General features: G+C 40.2%; 1 protein-coding gene across 1 annotated transcript in view; it reads left to right on the top strand.

Annotated features, from left to right (window-relative positions):
- The window catches only part of fgd (faciogenital dysplasia), a 104,922-nt gene that overhangs the window by 42,679 nt on the left and 40,013 nt on the right, over positions 1-22,230 (top strand). Inside the window, exon 2 of the mRNA XM_017722355.2 lies at positions 18,494-18,655. Coding sequence (XP_017577844.1) covers positions 18,494-18,655 — 162 coding nt within the window. The remainder of the gene's footprint in view (positions 1-18,493; positions 18,656-22,230) is intronic.

Raw genomic sequence — 22,230 nt, 5'->3', positions numbered from 1 at the left:
CAAGGTCCGTAAAGCCATGGCTAGGTGAGTTTGGTGCACAATGAGGATAGCAATTCTGACATGCACGTGCCTTCATTTAGCTTTTAGCGTAGTGGCTCGCTGGCCATACATATAATCCCAACAAGTAAATCTGTGACACAGAACACAGATTTTATCTAAATAAAATGTTTAGGTAGGTTAGGCTGGATAGAGTTAGTATCTGTATCGGTACTCTGTGTCTCTGTATCGGCTTATACTTAAGGATTGGGTATCGGTATTGGAAGGGAAAATCTGATATTGCTTCATCCCTACTTAATGCCAATAAGCTATTTATAGAACAGTTATATGACCGCACATCCTGACAGTATATAAAAACGTGTGTGTGTGTATGTGGGAGAGAGAGAGAGAGAGAGAGAGAGAGAGAGTCTGACTGAAAGAGACAAGAATTCCCTGCCACGTCTGTTCCCTTTGGGTAAAAGAAGTAATTGGAGCAGAGCTGACTGGAACAGGGTTTACTAAATAGAATAATGTAGGGTGTGTGTGTGTGTGTGTGTGTGTGTGTGTGTGCTCATGCTGTGGTGCTCATCATAGTCTCCACCTGCATTCTATAACAGACTTGTATTTTCCACAGTGTTTTGTAGCTTCTGCTCTTCGCTGAATGAGCTCCGTTTTTTTTTTTTTGTAAACACTGACTAGAGCTTGGACCGCTTGATTTCTCGATAGTTATCAATAATGGCTAGGCCTGTGACTGATCACAGTTAACTGACTGTGTACAATGTGGCTCTGACCTTCTGGCTGAAACAAGTGAGAGGATTTGCTAACTTGCCCCAAACACTCCTAGCAAACTGCACAATCTACAACCAAAATAGAGGTGCCCTCTATTCGGTCATAGAGGTGCGAGTAGAGGCGCCCTCCACGGCCCAGTAGAGGCGCCCTCCACAACCGAATATACATGCAAATCGGTAGTTATTTACATTTTTGCGGATCATTGTTACTTGCTTTGGATGGATAATTCGAATAAGAAGCTGGATAACTTAAGCTTCACATTTTCGGCTTGCTCTAGTAACTAAAACGTTTGGATGATGTCTTTACAAATGAGTTAGCATATTTGAGGTATTAGTACAGGTGTTTGAACCTCACTTTAAGCACTGTTGCCCCTGTGTCAGCGTTCGGTCTACCGTTCCTTGTCAGTCATTATTGTTCTCCACTGAGAAGTTTCAACCAGCTTGGCTAATCAGCCATTCAAGGTAGGTTAGCCTGTTTTTTTCTGTTTCCTAGAGCTACACATGGAGTTTCTTTGAGGTTATTGCATTTAGGAATATCATGGATTTTTTTAAATAAAACTCTAGAAATCATTCCCGCTATCATATATTTTGTAGCATGAAATGCAACTCTAACAGTTTTCAGAGGCATTTGTCAACGCAAGCAAACACAGTAAGAATGGAACAAAGTGGAAAAACGTATAGACTCAGGAACTCAGGTCTGTAAGGTGAAGAAGGAGAAGAAATTGTTTAGTCAGTGGTTCCCAAACTGTCGTTTTGAAGAAAGTTAAGTCCTCTGCCTCCCTGTGCTCTCACAAGAACTCCAGAGTGACCCATACTTATAATACATATTACATCATACAGTGTTACAGAAGCATCCATAACTTTATTTACTAAGTATTGATCATTTTTAGGTAAATATTAACACATTGCTTTCATAGTAACATTGATAAAGTTATTATATTTCTTTTAGCCAGAGTGATTTAAAGACCCAGACACTGGATAACAGCCCATTCTGCTAAAGTTCAGCAAACAGCCCAAGGAGTTCCACCAACTCTCAGAAGGACTTAAAATCTGGAATAGGGTATGAGTGTGTGGAGAGTTTGAGGCTCTGCCACAGCTGCTCCTCAATAAAAGGAGTAATAAGTCTTCACGGTCAGCTATGATCTCTGATGTGTAAGATGCCATTAATGTAAAAGTGGCTGCGTATGTTTTATAGTGGCTCAGCCAGTCCGATTATAGAACTATCCATGTTATAAATCTTGTTTTGTAAGCCATATTTTATGTGTAGACACGTATTTGAAAGTTGAGGTATTGTAGGCTTTTTACTGTAATGTGATTTTGGTGTAGTCTCTGTATTCATCAGTGCAATCGGGCTAGCTTAGTTACTTTTCATAAGTGTCTGGCTCCTCTTGCTCTTTCCAGTGTCAGTTCTGTTAACACTCTCATGTTGGATCCGAGTCATCCTGACGCAGCTCTTTCAAATGTGAGTCTACTTTGGGCACACATCTTGGATATGAATCACCGTTCAGAATGGTTGTTTTTGGGGTCAGGGTAGCCGTAAGGCAGCCATTTGGGTGCTGAGTCATAATGCTTTTTGGCATCTTAATCACCGCGAGTGCCCAGTACGTTGGAAAAGTCTTATGTTTCAGAGAAGGCAGAGAACATGCTCACTGTGCAGTGGCCTTCATGAATTGGGGTGTGTGTTTGGGTGTTCTGTCATCTTATTTAGGACCCCAGTGGGTCAATAATGCTTTCATCAGAAAGGCGTACTCAGGATACACCACATGCACACTTTTATACACACACACACGGGCGTAGGCATGCATACACACACTGCGTCAGTGGGGTCAGAGGGCACGTTTTTTTGGACAAGGTAGTTAGGAAGCATTGATGTACCTCTCATCTCCTCTCTGCTGACCTGTTTCCCCATTTCAGTCATCAAGGGAGTGTTTGATGGTTAGGGCCTGTGTGTGTGTGTGTGTGTGTGTGTGTGTGTGTGTGTGTGTTGGTCAGCTGATGTGCTAATGTTTTTGATGACAGCAGGCTGAGCTGGGTGGATTGCAGGTCAGTTTCTGTCTAAGCACACACAAACACACAGGTTTGGTTTTATATAATGTCGGGACATAAGGTCCTGTCCTCTTTGTTTATGTGTATGTGTGTGTATCTGTGTCATTTTCTCATTTTAATTCATTTTAATGTATTTTCAGTTTTTTCCTGATGCTGAAAAGGGTATCTTGTATTTAATAGCCATCTTTGACTGGAAATGATTATCTTGTTAGGTCTAACTTGACTCCTAAGGACTTGTTAGGCAAGTCAAGAATTATCATTAAGAATTGTCAGCTGATGACAGTTCCTGAGCTTAATCAATTCTCTTTAACTTTTCAAACTGTGTTTTAATGTTTGACAACTGTGGGCTTCTTTAAGCGACTGGCTGAGGATGTGAAAATGAAGCTATTTGATGTGTACAATGTAGAGGGAAGCTATAAAAACTATCAATGCACTTCCAATTCACAATTTCCATTGTCTGTAATGTCATTAAGAATAATGGCAGTGAAGTGGAACTGTGGAAGTAAAGGCAAGATTTAGAAGGGCAAGAAAACTCTCAGATAAAACTGTTCATATGCTGGCCAGAAATGCAAAGCAAAACCTCCATGTGTAAGCAAAGCCCTGCAAGAAGGTAGTTGACACAGGATTGGTGGTGCACCGTTTTACTGTGCAACATTGCTTGCACAAATGTGATCTGCGTGGGGACTCATCAGAAAGAAACCTTGCTTTTGACCTCATCACAAAAGTCAATGTTTGAAGAATGCAAAACAACATCTAGATAAGACTAGAAACAAGAGTTGTGGACTGATGAAGTAAAAAAGACACCTTTGGCCTTACACTAAAGATATGTTTGAAGGAGAAAGGAGCAGTATTGATGAAAAGAACACCTTGAACAACTGTTTAACATAGGCTTGGTTCTCTTCAGCTTTAGGCTTGTGTTGCAGCCAGTGGTACAGAAAACATTGCATGGGTAGATAAACGAATGGATTCCACCAAATATCAGCAAGAAACAAATGTGACTAAGTCAGTCAAGGCTGACACTGGAAAAAGCCTGGCTTGTACAACAGGACAATGATCCAAAACATACTTCAGAATTCATCAAGAGCTACTTAATGAAATGCAAATCTGGGAGTAGAACCTAAGATGCTGTATGTGCAAGAAAGACCAGAACCTGAAGTGTTCTTCAAGGAAGAGTGGCTGAAAATTTCTGAAACAAGCATAGAAAGACTCCTAGCTGTCTGCAAAATCACCTGCAAGCTGTGACATCTGCCAAAGGCGGTCTTGCTAATGACTGAAAGGTAGGGTGTCCAACCACTCGCACATGCCACAATTACTTTATTTCCTTTTTTTTCGTCAAATATGAAATAGCTGTATGTGAACATTAACATTTTGCAGAAATGTTTATGTTAATGAAAGGTTAATAAAACCTCTTCCTATGTCAGTTTTTTGTGTGTTAGATGTTGCCTGGAGGTCTCGGGCTCTTGCTGGCTCCAGTAGAGCACTGTGGTAATTATCGGGTGGCATATTGTGCATTACAGCTCACTGCATCCTCTACATCTTTCCCCCCTAAAGTGATAATAGTCTACAGTCTTGCCTTCTTCCTCTCCTTAGCTTTTCTGCCTAGCCCCTCTTCTCACTCTTCTCCCTTCCTCTACCTCAAAAATGTTTTTCTTTTTTGTATTTTTCTAAAGTTCTAAAGTAAATTCCTAAAGTAACCTTTTAAGCATCTTTCAGTCTGGTCTTTATCTGCCACTTCATTAAGTTATGACACACTATTTCAACACATTTTCTGTACTGAAGCCAATGGGCAGTTGCTGAATTTCATGAATAAGTATATGAATTAACTGACTAGGCTGGAGAGGTCCCCAGTTTGACATGCCTGCATTAGGGTGAAAATCGAGGCAAAGTTTATCAGTATCGGTGGTGATATAAAGAAAAAGTGGTATAATACCAACTCTATTTATGCCTTTTGCTTCCTAAAAGTTTCTCATAGAAATATGTCTACTGGTTAAGTTCAGCAGCATATTTTTATGAGTGAGTTTTAAATCAATGAATTCTTCGTACAGTCCAAGTACAGAGAAAATCTGTTGAAATTGTATGTGGTATTATGCTACAGATGTGGCGATTAGTTTCTAAAACATTGGAATATTCCTTTAATAGTCTAATAGTTCTATTCTGTGAACATTGTTTTGAACTATACATTTGAGACACATGCGATACCTGTGTAAAAAGCTCGTTCAGAGGCCTCTTTAAATGACACTTTCTGTATTCTATGGCTAATTGTGTTGCCTAGTAGACGTGTGTGTGTGTGCCTGCATGTATGAGTGTGCTTGGTGCTTTTTCAGTGTATTCACCTTGCAGACGTCTTTTGTGTTCTGTTCTTGTGCTGGCCTGGGTAACTGTAGGTATATTTGAATGGTCTGTAAGGGCTGAATATAACCTTGACAGAGGCTGGGGTTTTAGAATGGCTGTTTTTGTGTGTGTGTGTCTATGTGTGTATCTATGTGTCTGTCTATGTGTGTGTGTCTGTGGGTGTGTCTGTGTGTGAGAAAACATGCATTACATATGCAGAAGTGGTCTGTGGTTATAAGTTCCTCCAAGAGTTGCATTCCAATAGAGTTTGTATTGAACAGACAAAACAAACTGTTTCTTGTTTTATACTTAAAGGTTTATTGAGTAAAATTAATTCAACTTGACATTTTCTTTCTCCATAAGCTACAAACCAGGCTGGACCCTTATTGCATAGCTGTCTCTAGGCCACTCTCACAACAAACCTGAGTCATCTGCGTACTGGGTTAGAAAATACTGCAAGCAGATCAACTTCAGTTAACTTGAGTGAATGAAGTGTCAGGTTCAAAAACATCTTAAGTACTAGAATCTCCTGTCCATCTCTAAGCTTAAGAAATGAAGTTAGCAATGGTGATGCATGATATTGGAATCAATATTGGTAAATTCATCATATGGCACAACATCTTACCCTCACATTTAAATAAGCTTGTTGTCACCCATTCCAAAATTCTGGGCATTAATGTGGAGTTGCCCCCTAAAACAGCCTCTGGGAAGGCTTTTCACAAGATTTTGGAGTGTATCTGTGGGAATTTCTGCTCATTCAGTTGAAACATAATTTGTGAGGTCAGGCACTGATGTTGGATGCAAGAAGGCTTGGCTCACAATCAACGTTGCACTTCATCCCAAAGGTATTCGATGTGGTTGCGATCAGAGTCACTGGAGTTCCTCCACACCTTAACTCATCAAGCCATGTCTTTACGGACCTTGCCTTATGTACGGGGGCACAGTCATGGTGGAACAAGGGGGGACATTTCATAAACTGTTGCGACAAAGTGGGAAGCATGTAACTGTCTAAAATGTCTTTATATTCTCTAACATTTAACATTATCTTTTACTGGAACTAAGGAGCCCAAACTGTGAAAAACAGCCCATTATCCCTCTTCCACCAAGGCTTTACTAGGCTTTCCAGTAGGTGGCGTTATCCTGCCATCCACCAAATTCAGATTCTTGTGCCATCTGCCAAACTCAGTGAAGCATGATTTATCTCTCTAGAGAACACGTCTCCACTCTAGAGTCCAGTGGCCGTGTGCTTTACACCAGTTCCCGGTTGCAGGTGTGAGAGTGATCTTAGGCTTGAGTACAGCTGTGTAGCTAATTCATGAAGCTCCTGACACACAGTTCTTGTGCTCCAGATGCAGTTTATACTTTGTAGTGAACACTCAGTGAGTTTGCTTGGTCTACCGCTAAAGCTTCCATTTCACAATAATAGCACTTGCAGTTGTCTAGGGTAGATCTAGCATGGCAGATATTCATAAACTCACTTGAGGCTGAGGTGGCATATTTTGACAGTTCCACGTTTAACAACAGGTCTTCAGTATGACCTTTTCCCATGGGTGTGGCTGAAACTTAATAATTGTGGTGGATGTTCATGTACTTTCAGCTATATTGTATGTGTGCTTAAAAAATATGATGTCTGACAGATGTCAGATGATTAATTTTAGTATCAAGCCACAATTCTCACATTGTTGCATCCCTAGTTTGTAGGGTGATGTCCTCTATCTTTTTGTGTTGTTTATCCCATGAAATAAATTGCTAAAGTTTGCAACTTGGAGGAAAGCAGAACAAGCACTGACCAAAGGTACAAATCCATCTGAGGTCAGGTTTTCAGCTGTGTTTTTCTCAATTAGTTCATATTAAATTCAGTGAAGTCACTCTCACTTGTTACAGTTTCTATAGACTAGGTTTCTGTGTCTCAGTGAATATGGTGTGATGTCATCAGCCAACTAGAGGCGTATCCTGGGTGTATTAAGTGAACCGTTACACCAAAGGCTCTACAGAAGATCCTTTCCCACTGATGCCACATTATGAAATGCCACACGACGCGAGTCACAAGGTAAGCCACATTTGTGGCAGTTGGCACAGAGGGTGTGACATAAAACCATGTCTTAAGAGCAGTATAGTTTGTTCATGTTACCATAACAAAGGATAAAGGGTGTGAAAAATGTAACATGATGCCTGAAGAAACGTACCTTGTGAGACAAGATATGCAGTCAGTTTTTTCTTTGGAAGGAACGAGAAAACGAGAAACGGTTTAAAAGGGTTATTGAAATATAATGGGCTGTTATCCAACATGCTACTTGTTACTAAGCAATTGTGCAGTTATTGTTCACTGGTTCTTTATAGGGTCTCTATAATTGAGCGTTTGCAAAGTAATGATTGATGGGCCTCGTAGAGGCTTTCCCATCTACTGTCTTTGGTCTAGACTTTCAGACTTTTGAGTTTGAGGAACAGGGAAGTTTAAATTTAGTTTGCTGAATAAGTCAACTTGAGTAAACACATAAAATTGCCAAACATGTACTTGGACTTGAAATAAGCAAGCAGCTGCGTTGCTGCAAGGTGGCAGCAAAACACTTTTTTCAGTGATGCATGTCTGACGAAATGATGGGTTTAAATTTGAAATTTAAAAAGAATTTAAATTTTACATTTACATTATATTACTGTCTGACTCATTTAGACCTGGGGTTTCCCCATTATCTGATTACTTAAGTGCATATAAACTTATCGACCAGACTACTGACAAAATCAGATTTTCTGCAGTTATCAGATTATTAAGTACATGTAAACTCACTCCGTGTCAAGTACAGCCCATGTAGGTGTTGATAACAGAACGTAGGTTTGTTATACAAAGGTAGGTTTGTAATTTCATGTCAAGCCAAAACTAAACAGGTCAAATGTATACATGAACCTTGGTTTGGACCTTGGTTAATACTTTTAGGTGTGAAAATGCCCCTAGGCATTCTCAACCATCTCTGGGGGAAAAAATCTGTCAAAACTACTCAGAACAAACCTGCAAAGAGAAAAGCAGTGACAGCAAATTAGTCTTGATTATTAGATTAAAAGATGTTGCTAAGGCACCAACACATGCCATCCTCATCACCCGGAGGCTTCATTCCTGAAGCTGAACGAGTTTTTGAGTAATCTTGGTGGAAGGCCAAACTCAGCTAGCTCAAAGTCATAAGTTAACAGGCAATGTTTACTCTAAGAGAAGCTGAACTTAATCTGCGTTACAGCATTTGCTAACATTCTAGCATTTGCTCATCTGAAGAGTTAATAGTCAGACCTCCTCCTTATTAGACATGAACATCTGCCGCTTTAACACCAGGGGCTAACGCGTTTTCCAGGTTTTATGATTGTGAGCATTTCCAGAATTCTTTTTTTTTGTTTGCTTTAAATTGGCCTACATTCATATTCAGTTCTCAAACGGGTCTCCAGTGTAACCCGGTGTATGTTTGAATAGTTCTGGTCTGAGATGAAAGTTTTATGGTCATGCCAACAATAACTAAGGGAATGTGGGATTTTGCAAATTGTCAACATTGACAGCATCCTTGGTATACTATGAGAAGTAGAAGTGGAACAAAAAACTATATATTTATTGTTGCTTTTGCACCATAATACAATGCATTTTTGTCATTTAAAAAAAAATTTTTTGTCAAGTCTGATAGCCAAAGCAAGACCATCACACCTTGTGAAATATTTTTATGGCCAGTTCCAGTTTTTTACAGGCAATTTGGTTGATGGAGGAAATGTATTTATTTATTTTGGGCTATTTTTATTGGCCTTTTGTTATTTTTTAAATCTGACTCTCATTGTGTAATTACTTGGTGTTCTGTACACCCCCCAGACTGTGATTGGTTCTAATCAACATGTTTATTCTAAGCCCCCCCCCCATACTGTGATTGGTCCTGATCACCATGTTGTTTATTCTGAGACCTCCCTCTGACTATGATTGGTCATCATCATCATCATGTCTTTTATTCCCAGACCTCTCCCTAACTGTGACTGGTCCTAATAATTGTATTTTTGCTCTGAGACCTCCCCCTGAGTGTGATTGGTCCTAATCACCATGTTGTTTATTGTGAGACCTTCCACTGACTGTGATTGGTCCTAATCACCATGGCATTTATTCTGAGACCTTCCACTGACTGTGATTGGTCCTAATCACCATGGCATTTATTCTGAGACCTTCCACTGACTGTGATTGGTCCTAATCACCATGGCATTTATTCTGAGACCTTCCACTGACTGTGATTGGTCCTAATCACCATGGCATTTATTCTGAGACCTTCCACTGACTGTGATTGGTCCTAATCACCTTGTTGTTTATTCTGAGACCTTCCACTGACTGTGATTGGTCCTAATCACCTTGTTGTTTATTCCGAGACCTCCCACTGACTGTGATTGGTCCTTATCACCATATTGTTTATTCTGAGATCTCCCCCTCACTGTGATTGGTCCTTATCACCATATTGTTTATTCTGAGATCTCCCCCTCACTGTGATTGGTCCTAATCACCTTGTTGTTTATTCTGAGACCTCCCAATGACTGTGATTGGTCCTAATCACCTTGTTGTTTATTCTGAGACCTCCCAATGACTGTGATTGGTCCTAATCACCTTGTTGTTTATTCTGAGACCTCCCAATGACTGTGATTGGTCCTAATCACCTTGTTGTTTATTCTGAGACCTCCCCCTCATTGTGATTGGTCCTAATCACCATGTCATTTATTCTGAGACCTCCCCCTCACTGTGAGTGGTCCTAATCACCGTGTTGTTTATTCTGAGACCTATCCAGACTGTGATTGGCCCTGATCACTGCATTGTTTCTCATGTCTGTGATTTGTCCAGCGCTGAGACATTCTTTTTAAGCCTAGTTAATGCAGCGTGTTCAGCGGTGGTTTGATTTTGTTGAGTTCTTTCTTTGTTTGAAGTAGACTGCCAACATAACAATTGCAACTTATTATTATTGGCTGAAGCTGTATACTCAGAGAGTTTAAATGAGGTGTCAGCTAAGTTTAGTCTTGGCCTACTTTAGCGTTGATGTTTTCCAGTTCAGTCTCTCTTATTCAGTCCTCTTTTCACATACACACCAGCACACACACTCTGAACCATTTAGGGACACTCGTTGGGGGAAAAGAAAGCAGACAGTATCTGGCCTACATTACGCAACGCAGTGGATGTGTATGCATATGTCCATGTGGTGCATCTTTTTCCTCGAAAAGCAGAAACACTGTCCAGCCGAGTCCTTTTTGACCAACAGCCAACTTTTAACATCCACCACCAGCTCTCCTTTTTCTCTCTTTCAGTCCTTTTTTTAAATAAACCCATCTTTTCTAATCCACGGTTAAAGCCTGAACCCTCTGTTTGACACAGCTTCTGCTACAAATGACCTGATTTAACAAGGAATTAATGCCAACTGCTCATAGGATTCATTCCACCAGAATTAGAAGAACTGATGCTTCTGGGATCATGGTCAGCGTGACTGACTGTATGTGTCTTCACACACATACACACAAACAGAAAGCAAGATTGAGGTCAGAAAGCTTGTTTTGGAGAAGTTTTTGTGTCAGAAAAGCTCCAGGGGGATGGCGGTGTCTCTTCGATATCTCTCTCTCTCTCTCTCTCTCTCTCTCTCTCTCTCTCTCTCTCTCTCTCTCTCTCATATTGATTTGTTCGCTCTGCTTTGTGGTGTCAGAAGGAGGTCAGGCCAGACTGTAATAGTCTCATATATTACCACTTATCGCTACTGCAGAAAAGACCTCAACCAACCCCATCAGTAATAGGATAAAGGCTTTGGGGACCAAATATGCAAGACTGATTTCACTTTAGTTCTCACTCCTTAAGTTTCTTCCACTTGTGCCAGTCAGGTTTCAGTTTCCAGTAATGCAGCTCTTGCTAATCCTAAATGCTTTTCAGTTTGAGCTTTTGAACAGGATGAATAATGAGACAGATTAAAAATATTCCATTGTCCTTACATCAGAGATGTGCTGCATGAAAACAGCAGGGGAGTTGAGTAGGTGCTTGCTTTGTTTTGGAAACATTCGGGTATGGGTGATGTCTGGAATTTTCCGATTGCTGCAGTGACTCCCCAAACATGCTCGTATAGTTAAATACTCCGGCCATTAATATCAAAGGCATAGCACTGTAACAGTCTGTAAATGACTCCAAGATGTTCTTCCAGCATCATACAGTACATTCTCAGGCAGTTCAGTTTATTTCAGATCATCTAATTGAAATGTTGGTTCGTCTAATTTCAAGGGCTGCTCTGAGGCGATTAGAAGAAAGATTTCATAATGAATGAGCAGATTAGCAAATGCTGAATTATAGTGTTCAGTCCAGCAGATGGCACTGTACTTCTCACACAAATTTGTTTGGGCCCAATGTACATGTTAAGCCATGTAAATATTACTAATGGTGCTTATTTTCCAGGTGATCCTCTGCGCTAGTCCCAGTCTCAGTCTTTTTGTGTTTTCCTAGATTTAACCCATCTTTTTCTGCTTATAAGCTAAGTAACCGTTTTGTGAACTGGTCAGCTGTCCTGGAGCAAAAGGCTAAAACATGCAACAGTGATTGGGATTGGGAGCTGCTGGCCATGGTTAGACTGATGGCAACAGCTCAGAAGCCTCAGTTTCCATGCATGAACATCACTGTGATGTGCCAGTGAATGGAAATGGGGTAGCACTTATTTTTCTAGCAAATCAAATAATGAGTAAGGCAGAATTACTGCTTTCGTCATGTGTATGTTAGCCAAATCGTGTAAAACTGGTTGGTAGTCATGGGAAACTGTACCAAATCAAGCCATTGTTGAGACACACTGGGTTAGTGAGTATAGTGGGTATAGCGAGACTAACCAAAGCTTCTTCTGTACAACAGGGAGGCACCAGTAAGAGAATTCAGGGGGAATGCAGATGATTCATGTACCTCAATCAGTCAGTGACCATGTTGATGAGGATATGAAAGGACTGAATAATAAATGATATAGAAATTGTACAATTGTACGTAGAAATGAATCCATATGGATTAATTAACATTATTAGAGAAATGTAGCGTTTATTTGTATAGACCAGTAAAATGAATAAAATTTGGCGTCACCTAAACGTTCTGTTCTCTGAGAATACAAAGATTGGCTTGGATTATCTGTCAAATCTAAGCCTCATTTAATACAATGAAACAATTGATTCCATACCACAAGTCCCAGCACTGGGTTTATAAAGACTAACCAAAACTGCTTCCAGTCAGTTGCACAGGAGTTTGTGCATTCTTAATTGGATTCGAGAGTATTTGTTGGTGTAAAACTTTCATTATCATCGATTTCCTCTTGGTTTACCTCTCTCGTTTTTCTGGACTTTCCTCTATGTGTTACTGTGAGTGTTTCCGCTCACCTCTTCGTCACTCAGACGAAAACACATCTGTAGTGTGTAGAGCAGGTTTGGCAGGTGCAGTTACTGACTGCTGAGGACAGCAGGTGCAGTCCCAGGACACAGGTGTTTTTTTGCACTCACCTGGCAACAAGGGTGTGTGTGTGTGTGTGTGTGTGTGTGTGTGTGTTCTGCAGAAACAGCAGGTTGTGGAGGGAGGGAACTGGAAGTGCAGCTGCTCGCTTTTGCTCTGCGCATACAAGCACAGGCTCAGTCACGGCTGCTTTTGGAGGGAGTGTTTAGGAGCTAGAAATTGATTGAACTGGTTAGTAAGTAGGTGAGATTACACAGGAGAGCTAAAAAAAGAGAGAGAAAGGCATCGTCTCATGGTAAGAAACTACGCTTTCTCTTTTTTCCCTTACATTCTTATCGCCATCCTTCACTCTCTCATTTCTCATCACTACTGATCTGCCTGATTGAGGAGCTCTTATGCTTACTAATTAGAGGTAAGTTGACCCACAGAAAATATACAGACTGAGAATTAGGTAGATAGAACAAACACATACATTTAGTCCATTGTTATGTAGATTTGTTTTATATGCTTCAAGGTCATTTCTTGGTGAGTTTTTTATTAACAGCAGTTTATTTTTCAGATTGACATTCATTGACTTCACTCATGTGCTTAAAGTAATTATTGAAATAATTCTGTTTAATAAATAGCCATGTGTTCAGATATAACCTATACTAGGGCTGAACAATATTCTGTGATAAATTATGGCCCAATTTGCTTATCTGAGTAATTTAGATAACATCAGTGCTTAATCCCTTTTTTTCAACTGCATGTTTGAGTCGAAGAGTGTAATTTGTCCTGCATATTGAGAGTTAATTGGAGCATGTGATGTGACATGTTACAAATCAGTGGATACGTAGTTTTTGATGGTGTGTTTTAACCAGATGGTAAAGCTCAACTACTCGTATTGAGACATGACATCTTTGCCATATTGTCCACTTGTTGAGTTGATCACATTAGCTTTAGTATTAATTAGTGAATATCATTAATAAAACAAAAATGCTTTAGTCCAAATAAGATTAGCTTTGGATTGGCTGAAACGTGAAGATTCTTGCTTGAAAAGAATACGTAGTTGGGGATGGACCAATATGAAAACTGTGACCCCATACCCAACGTGAGCCCGATATCACGCGATACACAATACACACACATCTGCCAATCCCAATTCTGATGCGGAAACATTGTGAATTAGCATTACAGAGGAGTGTATTGTTTGTTTCCGTAGCTGCAGTAAAGTCCAATCAGTGTGTCATCAAATGTCCGTTTAAAATAACAAAGCTAAACGTCAGTCAGATGTTAATATTTTTTGACAAGTGTCAGATGATGTGTGTACGATTCGTTGTCATGATGGATCTTAAATTCACATGGTTAAATTACCCTGTCTACACTTTAACGGTCACTACGCAATGAGAGGTGTCAAGGTCGCACAGAGTAAAACACTAATCTTGGAATCCATCAGTGCTTCGTAAGCAAAACAAGCTTAGACTAGCATTATTTGTAGTGTCACAGGGTCTTATTTGCCAAAGAGATTAGAATTAGGCTGCAACGGTGTGGTGAAGCAACAGTAATGAATAGTTAACAGCTAACCGCTTTGGTGTGGTGATAGAATCGGCTGTTGAGGTGAGTATTGGGCATGGAATGCTTGATTTCCATATGACCCATTCAGATCCGTATACACAGTCATGAGCTGTGGATTGCTGCTTTTTAAAATTATTGATTGAATAAGACAAGCTGTGGAAGCACTAAAGGGCCATACATTTGTATATTTCTTCTTTCTGTTTTTCATTTTTCACTCTGTTCTTCAGTAATAAGTTATTTTTAATTGTTTCCTCAAGATATAGAATTATTCATGTCATTATCATGACATGTATGAGTCATGATGATACTGATGGAAATAATTCAGGATCCCAAGAGAACTGTATGCATTTTGCTGTGACATATATCTCATCATGAAAAGAATGTAATTAAAAAAAGCATGTAAATCCATGGCACCTTGGGTCCTCTGTAAACGGTGAACAATAAAAAATCAAGCACAAGATGACGTCACAAGACCTTCACCATGGGTGTTCAGGAAAAGTGACGCTGTCCAGGAATATCATGTCTAAAATAATACATTCGCAGGAGAAGGCAAGAACGTTAATGTAAAGAGATTGTATTCCAAGTAAATTTGAAGCACTTGTTATGGGTACAGTCATGAAGTTTTCACACAATGTAAAGAGCAGCTGCTGTGTTCAAATGATAGACAAAATGTGAGAAGGGTGGAAATGTATGGGGATGTACATTTCTTTGAATGGGGCTGGACCAATATTATACCCAGTTACACCTCCAGCATTGCTGAAGGCACAGCTGGGTGTAAAATAGCTCTTGTCCTAGATAAGCTTCAAAGACTCACATAGAATTTCCTCAATTTCTGTAACACACCAACCCATATTTTTCTGTTCTTTCTCTTTTTCTCTCCCCCATTTTCACCCTGAATTTGCCCAGAGGCAGAACTGATCTGGGATACTTCACCTTCTCCTCAGGGATTTGTCTTTGCATTTGGAATGAGATTCTGGAAAATTGGAGGATTTTTTTTTTCCAGTGCTGAAGCTGTGAAAGTGCTAGTGGGAATTCTGAGGCAGTTTGGGAGTGTTGATGGGGCAGGAGGCAAAATGGGATTCATTAAGGGAAATGGAGGGAAGCTGATTCCACACCAGCCTAGAGCACAGACGATGACTGGAAGTGTGTGTGTGTGTGTGTAGAGTGGAGGATGGGAGTAGCATTTTGTGGAATAATGCTGCAAAGTTACGCTGTTGGTTGTGAGCCCTTAGGAAACAGATGGTACACAAACACACTGGATGATATGGGGCATTAGGGGCATGCAAGTCAACATTTACATCTGATTATCATGAGCATAAACCATGCAAACATATGCAGAGAGAAAGAGAGAAGTTTCACGATGATCTACTTTTGACAGTAGTCACTGGTTTTCATAGATCCATTTCTCATTTATTAGATTTATAAGGCCTCCAACTGCAGACAATAACAGTGACTCCAACGGCGAACACTGTATCATGATTACTAGTCAGTAATATGTGCCGGTTTTCATAGATCTATGTCATTTGTTACTCTGATAGGCCTCTACCAGTAATCATCGGTTATTATTGGTTAATCTAAATATTTCTGTGCAATGACATGCTGATTTCTTTTTTCTACATTCTGTATTGTATATTCATTACAGAATGTAGAATCTTATTCGTTATTCCACTTAAGGTTTAAGGTTGATTTATTATTGCTTTTGATGGTAATACACACACACACACACACACACACACACACACACACACACACACACTATATTGCCAAAAGTATTCGCTCTTCTACCTTCACACGCATATGAACTTGAGTGACATCCTATTCCTAAAATTCTTGATTTGCTGAAGCATTAAGAGTTCCTTTCACTGGAACTAAGGGGCCGAGCCCAATTCCTGAAAAACAACACCACACCATAATCCCCTCTTCTCCAAACTTTACACTTGGCACAGTGCAGTCAGACAAGTACTGTTCTCCTGGCAACCGCCAAACACGACTCGTCCATCAGATTGCCAGACAGAGAAGCTTGATTGGGCACTCCAGAGAACACGTCTCCACTGCTCAGTCCAGTGGCGGCGCTTTACACCACTGCATTCAACGCTTTGCATTATGCTTGGTGATGTAAGGCTTGGATGCAGCTGCTCAGCCATGGAAACCCATTCCATGAAGCTCTCTACGCTGTTCTTGAGCTGATCTGAAGGCCACATGAAGTTTGGAGGTCTGTAGTGATTGACCTCTGCTCACTATGCCCCTCAGCATCCGCTAACCCTACTCGGTCATTTTACGTGGCCGACCACTTCGTGGCTGAGTTGCTGTCGTTCCCAATCGCTTCCACTTTGTTATAATCCCACTGACAGTTGACTGTGGAATATTTAGTAGTGAGGAAATTTCACGACTGGACTTGCTGCACAGGTGGCGTCTGATCACGGTACCACGCTGGAACTCACTGAGCTCCTGAGAGTGACCCATTCTTTCACTGATGTCTGTAGAAGCAGTCTGCAGGCCTAGGGGCTCGGCTTTATACACCTGTGGCCATGGAGGTGATTGGAACACCTGAATGCAATGATTTGGATGGGGGAGTGAAAACATTTGGCAATTTAGTGTACATGTTAAGCGTCTCTATTCTCTATTAACTGTCTTTATGGTGGCAAATGTGAGAGTAACAGAGAGACTGTATCCCTGCAGAACTACGTGTGTGACATTTGGTGCACTTTGCAGCCTTTGCAGTGTGAAACCAACCGAACCAAATGAAAAAGATATCAATCACAAAAACCCAAACTCTGGTGTTTCTCGCCTAGAAGTGAAAACAACATTAGAAAGGCATGTGTAACAGTATTATAAGCATCATGTGTGAGTGTTATCCTTATAATCTACATTGTGTTAAGGAAATGCATCTTATCATTATTGTAAGAAAGCCCTGTGTCTCCATAATGGTAGTTAGTATCGCTAAAATAAGCCTCAGTCAGCAAAATATAGCTTACTGCAGTTCTCTGGACATTAAAGAGAATGTGGAACCATTTAGTAAACGGCATGAATCCCGCTCAAATTCCCATCTTGTTATTTGATCGCACCATTTGTTTTATTGTACCATTACTAACATTACATTAAGAAACCTAAGACATATGGTAGGTTCACTGGTGGTAGTAAACAAAAAGGCTTTGTTTATGTTGTACACATGATGTCTGGAAATGAAGAAATCTGAGGAAGTTTCTCCACCCCGAATGGCTTTGCAGAAATGTAGAAAAATCTGTGGAATTCTCCTTAAACAGAGTTCCAGATCTTGGAGTAACCCTTATCTGAATATTTGTTCTGTATGTTTTTCCTACTCAAACACACCTGCTCCTGCTAATCAGCTCATTAACAATCCCCTCCTGTGTTGAACTGGGTGTGTTAGAGCAAGAAAGCACTAAAATATCTTGGGCTGTGGTGCTCCAGGACTGGGACTGTGCATTTTTAGACCTGTGCTTTAAAATCATTTTATTCCGTTATTTTATCCCGTTGGAGCAGTTGTTATAGAATGTTTTCACACTATGAAGGTCTGCTGTGATTTCCGAATAGTGTAGAGGAACAAAGAGATTTTTAATGACGATGTGTGTTACGCATCATAGGCTTGCTGCTCTATGTCGCATTCTGCACAGTAGTTGGTAACATTTTTAGCCAATTTCAGATGGAGACTTTTGTAATAGTGAAGCTGGAAGGCACACCACTATGAGACATTAAGGTCATTCAGAGTGGTTTGATGTGAAATCGTTCATTGTAGAGAAATGTATAATTTATTTATAATGATTGGACGCAGGTCTTCTGAGGTTTCTTTGGGGACTGTTTGCTTTACAGCATCTTGCATTAAGCTCCCTACCATGAATGGCTTTTAAAAAATACATTTTAGCCCAAAATCCCATCTAACGACCATCATAAAACAATGTCTCAGAAGAAAAAAAGATAAAATTGAAGACAAATGTCAGATGTAGGCCCTTTAATTATGCAGAAATTGTAAGAATTTGAAAAAAAAAGAGTTCCCCTTAAGGCAGGACTGTTGGTGGTTTGAATAAAACATTTTCAATGTCCTTGCTGTTAAAATGGACTGAGGCTTAGACTAGGGATGGAGAAAAAGAATGCATTTGACTATCACTGTTTCTGTACCTCTGGAAACCATGTATTGATTGACCGATCGATAGGTGCAATCTCTCTCTCCCTGGCTGAGAGACATTCTGGGGTAAAACATCCTGGTGAAGGTCAAGCTTCTCCTCTTGTTTCAGATATTTCAGAAGGAGAGAGGACAACTTTGTGAAGTGTGTGTGTGTGTGTGTGTGTGTGTGTGTGTGTTGGTTCTCATCTCTCTTTACCTTTTGTCTCTCTCTAGATCTCTCCACCTCAGTCCTACAGTATTCCTGTGGATCAGTGGATTTGGTGCTGAAAAAGAAAGCCCCGCCTCCTCCCAGACCATGCCACACCCACACTATAGAGAATCCCAGCCCACAGCCCATAGCTGCACCAAGGAAGGCTATCTCACAGAAACCTCAAGGTAATGGATCTCTGAATTAGATCAACCCAACAAAGGTATTTACAGCCAGCTCCATAATTATTGGCACCCTGTGTAAAATTATAAGGTCACAAAAAATGTCCTTTGGGGTTAATCACCTAAGTGGCACTATGAAAATATTAGAGAAATCTCTTTAACTGAAATAAATGGGAAACAGAATCCTTCATCAAAATAATAATTATAATGAAACCACAAACTTTCAGTGGGATTTAGGTCAGAGGACTGGGATGACTGTGCCGAAAGCTGATTCTATGGCCAGTAAGCATTTTGTGTGGATTTGGACATGTGTCTTGGACCATTGTCCTACTGAAAGATCCGAACAGAGGCAGCCAGATTTTCATTAAAAAAGATCCCCTTGTACTTTATGGTGTTCATGATGCCATGAAATTAAAAAGGTTTCCAGGCCCTTTGGAAGGAAAAACAACTCCCAAACTTGACAGATCCTCCATCAGTGGCGGTAAAGTTATTGTCAGTATAACCATTCTTTTTTCTTTTTTCCAAACCCGCCTTCAGTGTTTTGTGGCCAGAAGGCTCTATTTCTGTTTCATCTGACCATAGAACCCAGTTCCAGTCAAAGTTTCAGTAGTGCTTATGTTTGTGGTTAGATGAAAGACTTTCTGGCATGCCTTCTGAATACTTTGTTGGCGTGGATCTGGTGTCTAATTGTAGACTTGTTGGCCATACAATGCTAATATCTTCTGCCAGTCTCCAACTATGATCCTTGGAGGGATGTGTCCCTCTCTAACCATCCTTCTTACTGTACATGGGGGGAAAATACACTTACATCCTCTTGCAGGCTGATTCACAACAGCTCCAGTTGTTTTAAATGAAAAACTCTTAATTGGTGCCCTACCAGCAAATATGGGCCTTTTTTTAGGTGTGTTGTTTTTAATGGCCGTTACCTGATTGATGAAGGTTGGCGCTAATGCCTTATTTCTTTTGTATATACTAGAGCTGGGCGATATGGCCAAAAATGTTATCACAAACACAATTCATGTGAGTCCATATTGATACATATTGCTATAAATGTCAAATCATAATTTCTTTGAAGTTTGAAGGCAGATTTTTGCTCCTGAGTGGTTAATTGTCGTTTTAAACTATTCTTTATGGTCAGAAGATGACAAACACTCGCCAAGCAGTGGAACAGTTCACAAATCTGTCATGTGATGATGGGCGAAGGTTTTGGGTGAGCTGTTTTTACCAGCTGGAAAAGCACAGCCGCAGTTTTTATAATAATCGTAATTTAAGAAAGAAAACAGATTATTTTTAGCTGTGTGGTGATGAGTGCTAGGCTATCTGGTTACAAATGCTAAACTGTTTAGTTGTCAGCGTAATGCCAACAGCAGACATTAGCTGGCTTGGTAGGTCAATGATGGATCCACTGCCTCGCTGCCATCACTCCTACCACGCCCATGTCAGAGCATATCACAGTATTCATACATCAGATAGCGGACGTCTGGATTTCTCTGTAGTAGTTTGAGGGATGAAAGTATTAACTGCAGTGTGATTCTCTCACACTAGACAAACAGTGTCTTCCTTTTACTTGTGTTTAAACTGAAATCAGTGCTTTTTTTGTCTTCTTGTTACTGTAGATCAATCAGTTTACCATACTGTGACGGAGCGCTGCTTCAAGTTAAAAACAGCTAGCCTGGGAAGATGATGTGCTCCCGCTCACCAGTGGCGCACACACCTTAGCTTACTTTTGTTTAAATCAGGGCTATAACTTGCATGAACCGTCTTCTTTCTTTCACTTTTGTTGCTTGGAAATGCATTAATAATAAAATATGAAATTTTGATCGCTGTAACAGCGCTTTAGTTGGGAGGAGCAGACATGATTTCATGCTGCTAAAGCTTGTTAGGACGTTAGGAAGAGGTGAGTTCGCTGGCCAGTACAGTTACGCCACTTATCTTGTCAATCACACTTGGTCACAGGAGAATGGATCACTCCACTCAAACAGGGAATGTATAGTAATAGTATCACGTTTCAGACATTGTCAAAGTCTATTTGGCGATTCATTTCACTCCTTGACCGACGTCATGTTGAAACATGGGATGTTGAAAAACTCAGAAGTGCGCCCCCTCATGGTGCCAGCTGAGTAGTGTCCCTTTCCCTGCACTAGAGAACGTCACCAGGGCTGTCGCTAGATCACAGAAGTGTGAGAATGGTCTATTATATCGAAAAATTTATTGAACATTTTCTAATATTTCTATCGAGGAAAGTTATATTGCAATAATTATCATTATCATTTTATCACCCAGCCTTAGTAAATACCCCCATGTTGATAAATGACTGTAGGAATTCAGCCTCTTTATATTCCAGTGATGGAGAAAGTCAAGAATGAGCACTTAAGAATTCCTGAACATTCAGAAACAAACAAACAAACAAAAAAATAAGATTTCTCAGATTTTTTTCAGGGTGAGACTGAGGTAATTAACCATAAAGACATCATTGTCATGACGTGTGTGTTTTTTTTTTTGTTTTTTTTTAACCCATCTTTACCAAAGGTGCCATTTTTTTAATGGAACTGACTTTGTGCAGGGCATAAAAAGGCTGAGCCTCATTGTTTGTTTGGTCAAAGTAAGCGTAAAGCAACTGCTTCTAGTAGAGTCAGCTGCTGGAAGCAATCACTTGATTTATGTTAGTTATACCAGCACCAGTAATTGACAGATGTTTGCCTGTTACACAACAGTGAACCATTACTTAGAAGCAGTGGCCGTTGTTATTTGAAAGAATCCACTTGCTGTTTTTAAATTTCGCAAGTAATGTAGTCATCTTCTGTTTTAATTGTTACATTTTGGTTGGAAACAAGACTTCTTGATACATCCAAAAAAAACAAACTAAGACCCCCCCCCATTATGTATCAGGTAGATACATCCAAGCAAGCTCTCCCATTATCTAGGCCTTCAGAAGCAGAACAAGCTTTACTTACATAATTAGAAAATGACAGTGGAATGAACTAATCATGTTTTATTTTCCATTGAGTGGGCAAATTTGTGAGAAATAAACATCATTCTTGGCCTTCTGAAAGTCCTGGATACATCACTGACTTTGAATATGAGTGGCACCCTGACCAGTGCATTTTAGTCAGATATATATACAGTTATAAATGGTAAACAGTGGTTGCAGCTGTATGCCAGGACTCTTGACAGAGTCTCTGTAAGACCGTAAGAAGGTGACATGTTAATCTATGTTACAAGCTTTAAAGAAAAGTCTAACAGTCATAGTTACACAATGTGAGCCATACCGGATTTGGGACACTCAAAATCAAAAGCACGATGTGAAAGTATCACATCAAAGGCAAACTTTTATCTGTTAACACATAATCTGTTCTGTCTGTTGTGTTAACCGTGGTCATTCATGAGAGTGCTGCATAAAGAACTGACTGACCTTTCAGCGCTGAATTCTGTTCAGATATTCTGTTCTGAGTAGAAGGAGAATGCTGTGAGTGGAAGCTGAAGCATATGGCCTTGAAAGGAGCGAGTCATGCCTGAAAACCCACAAAATACCGCAGAAGTAAAGCCTGAAGTAGCTGGCAGAATTTCAGGGCAGGCAAAAA

This window comes from Pygocentrus nattereri, chromosome 29 (assembly GCF_015220715.1).
Source record: "Pygocentrus nattereri isolate fPygNat1 chromosome 29, fPygNat1.pri, whole genome shotgun sequence".
Taxonomy (NCBI): domain Eukaryota; kingdom Metazoa; phylum Chordata; class Actinopteri; order Characiformes; family Serrasalmidae; genus Pygocentrus; species Pygocentrus nattereri.
This window is presented reverse-complemented; position numbering and strand designations above follow the sequence as displayed.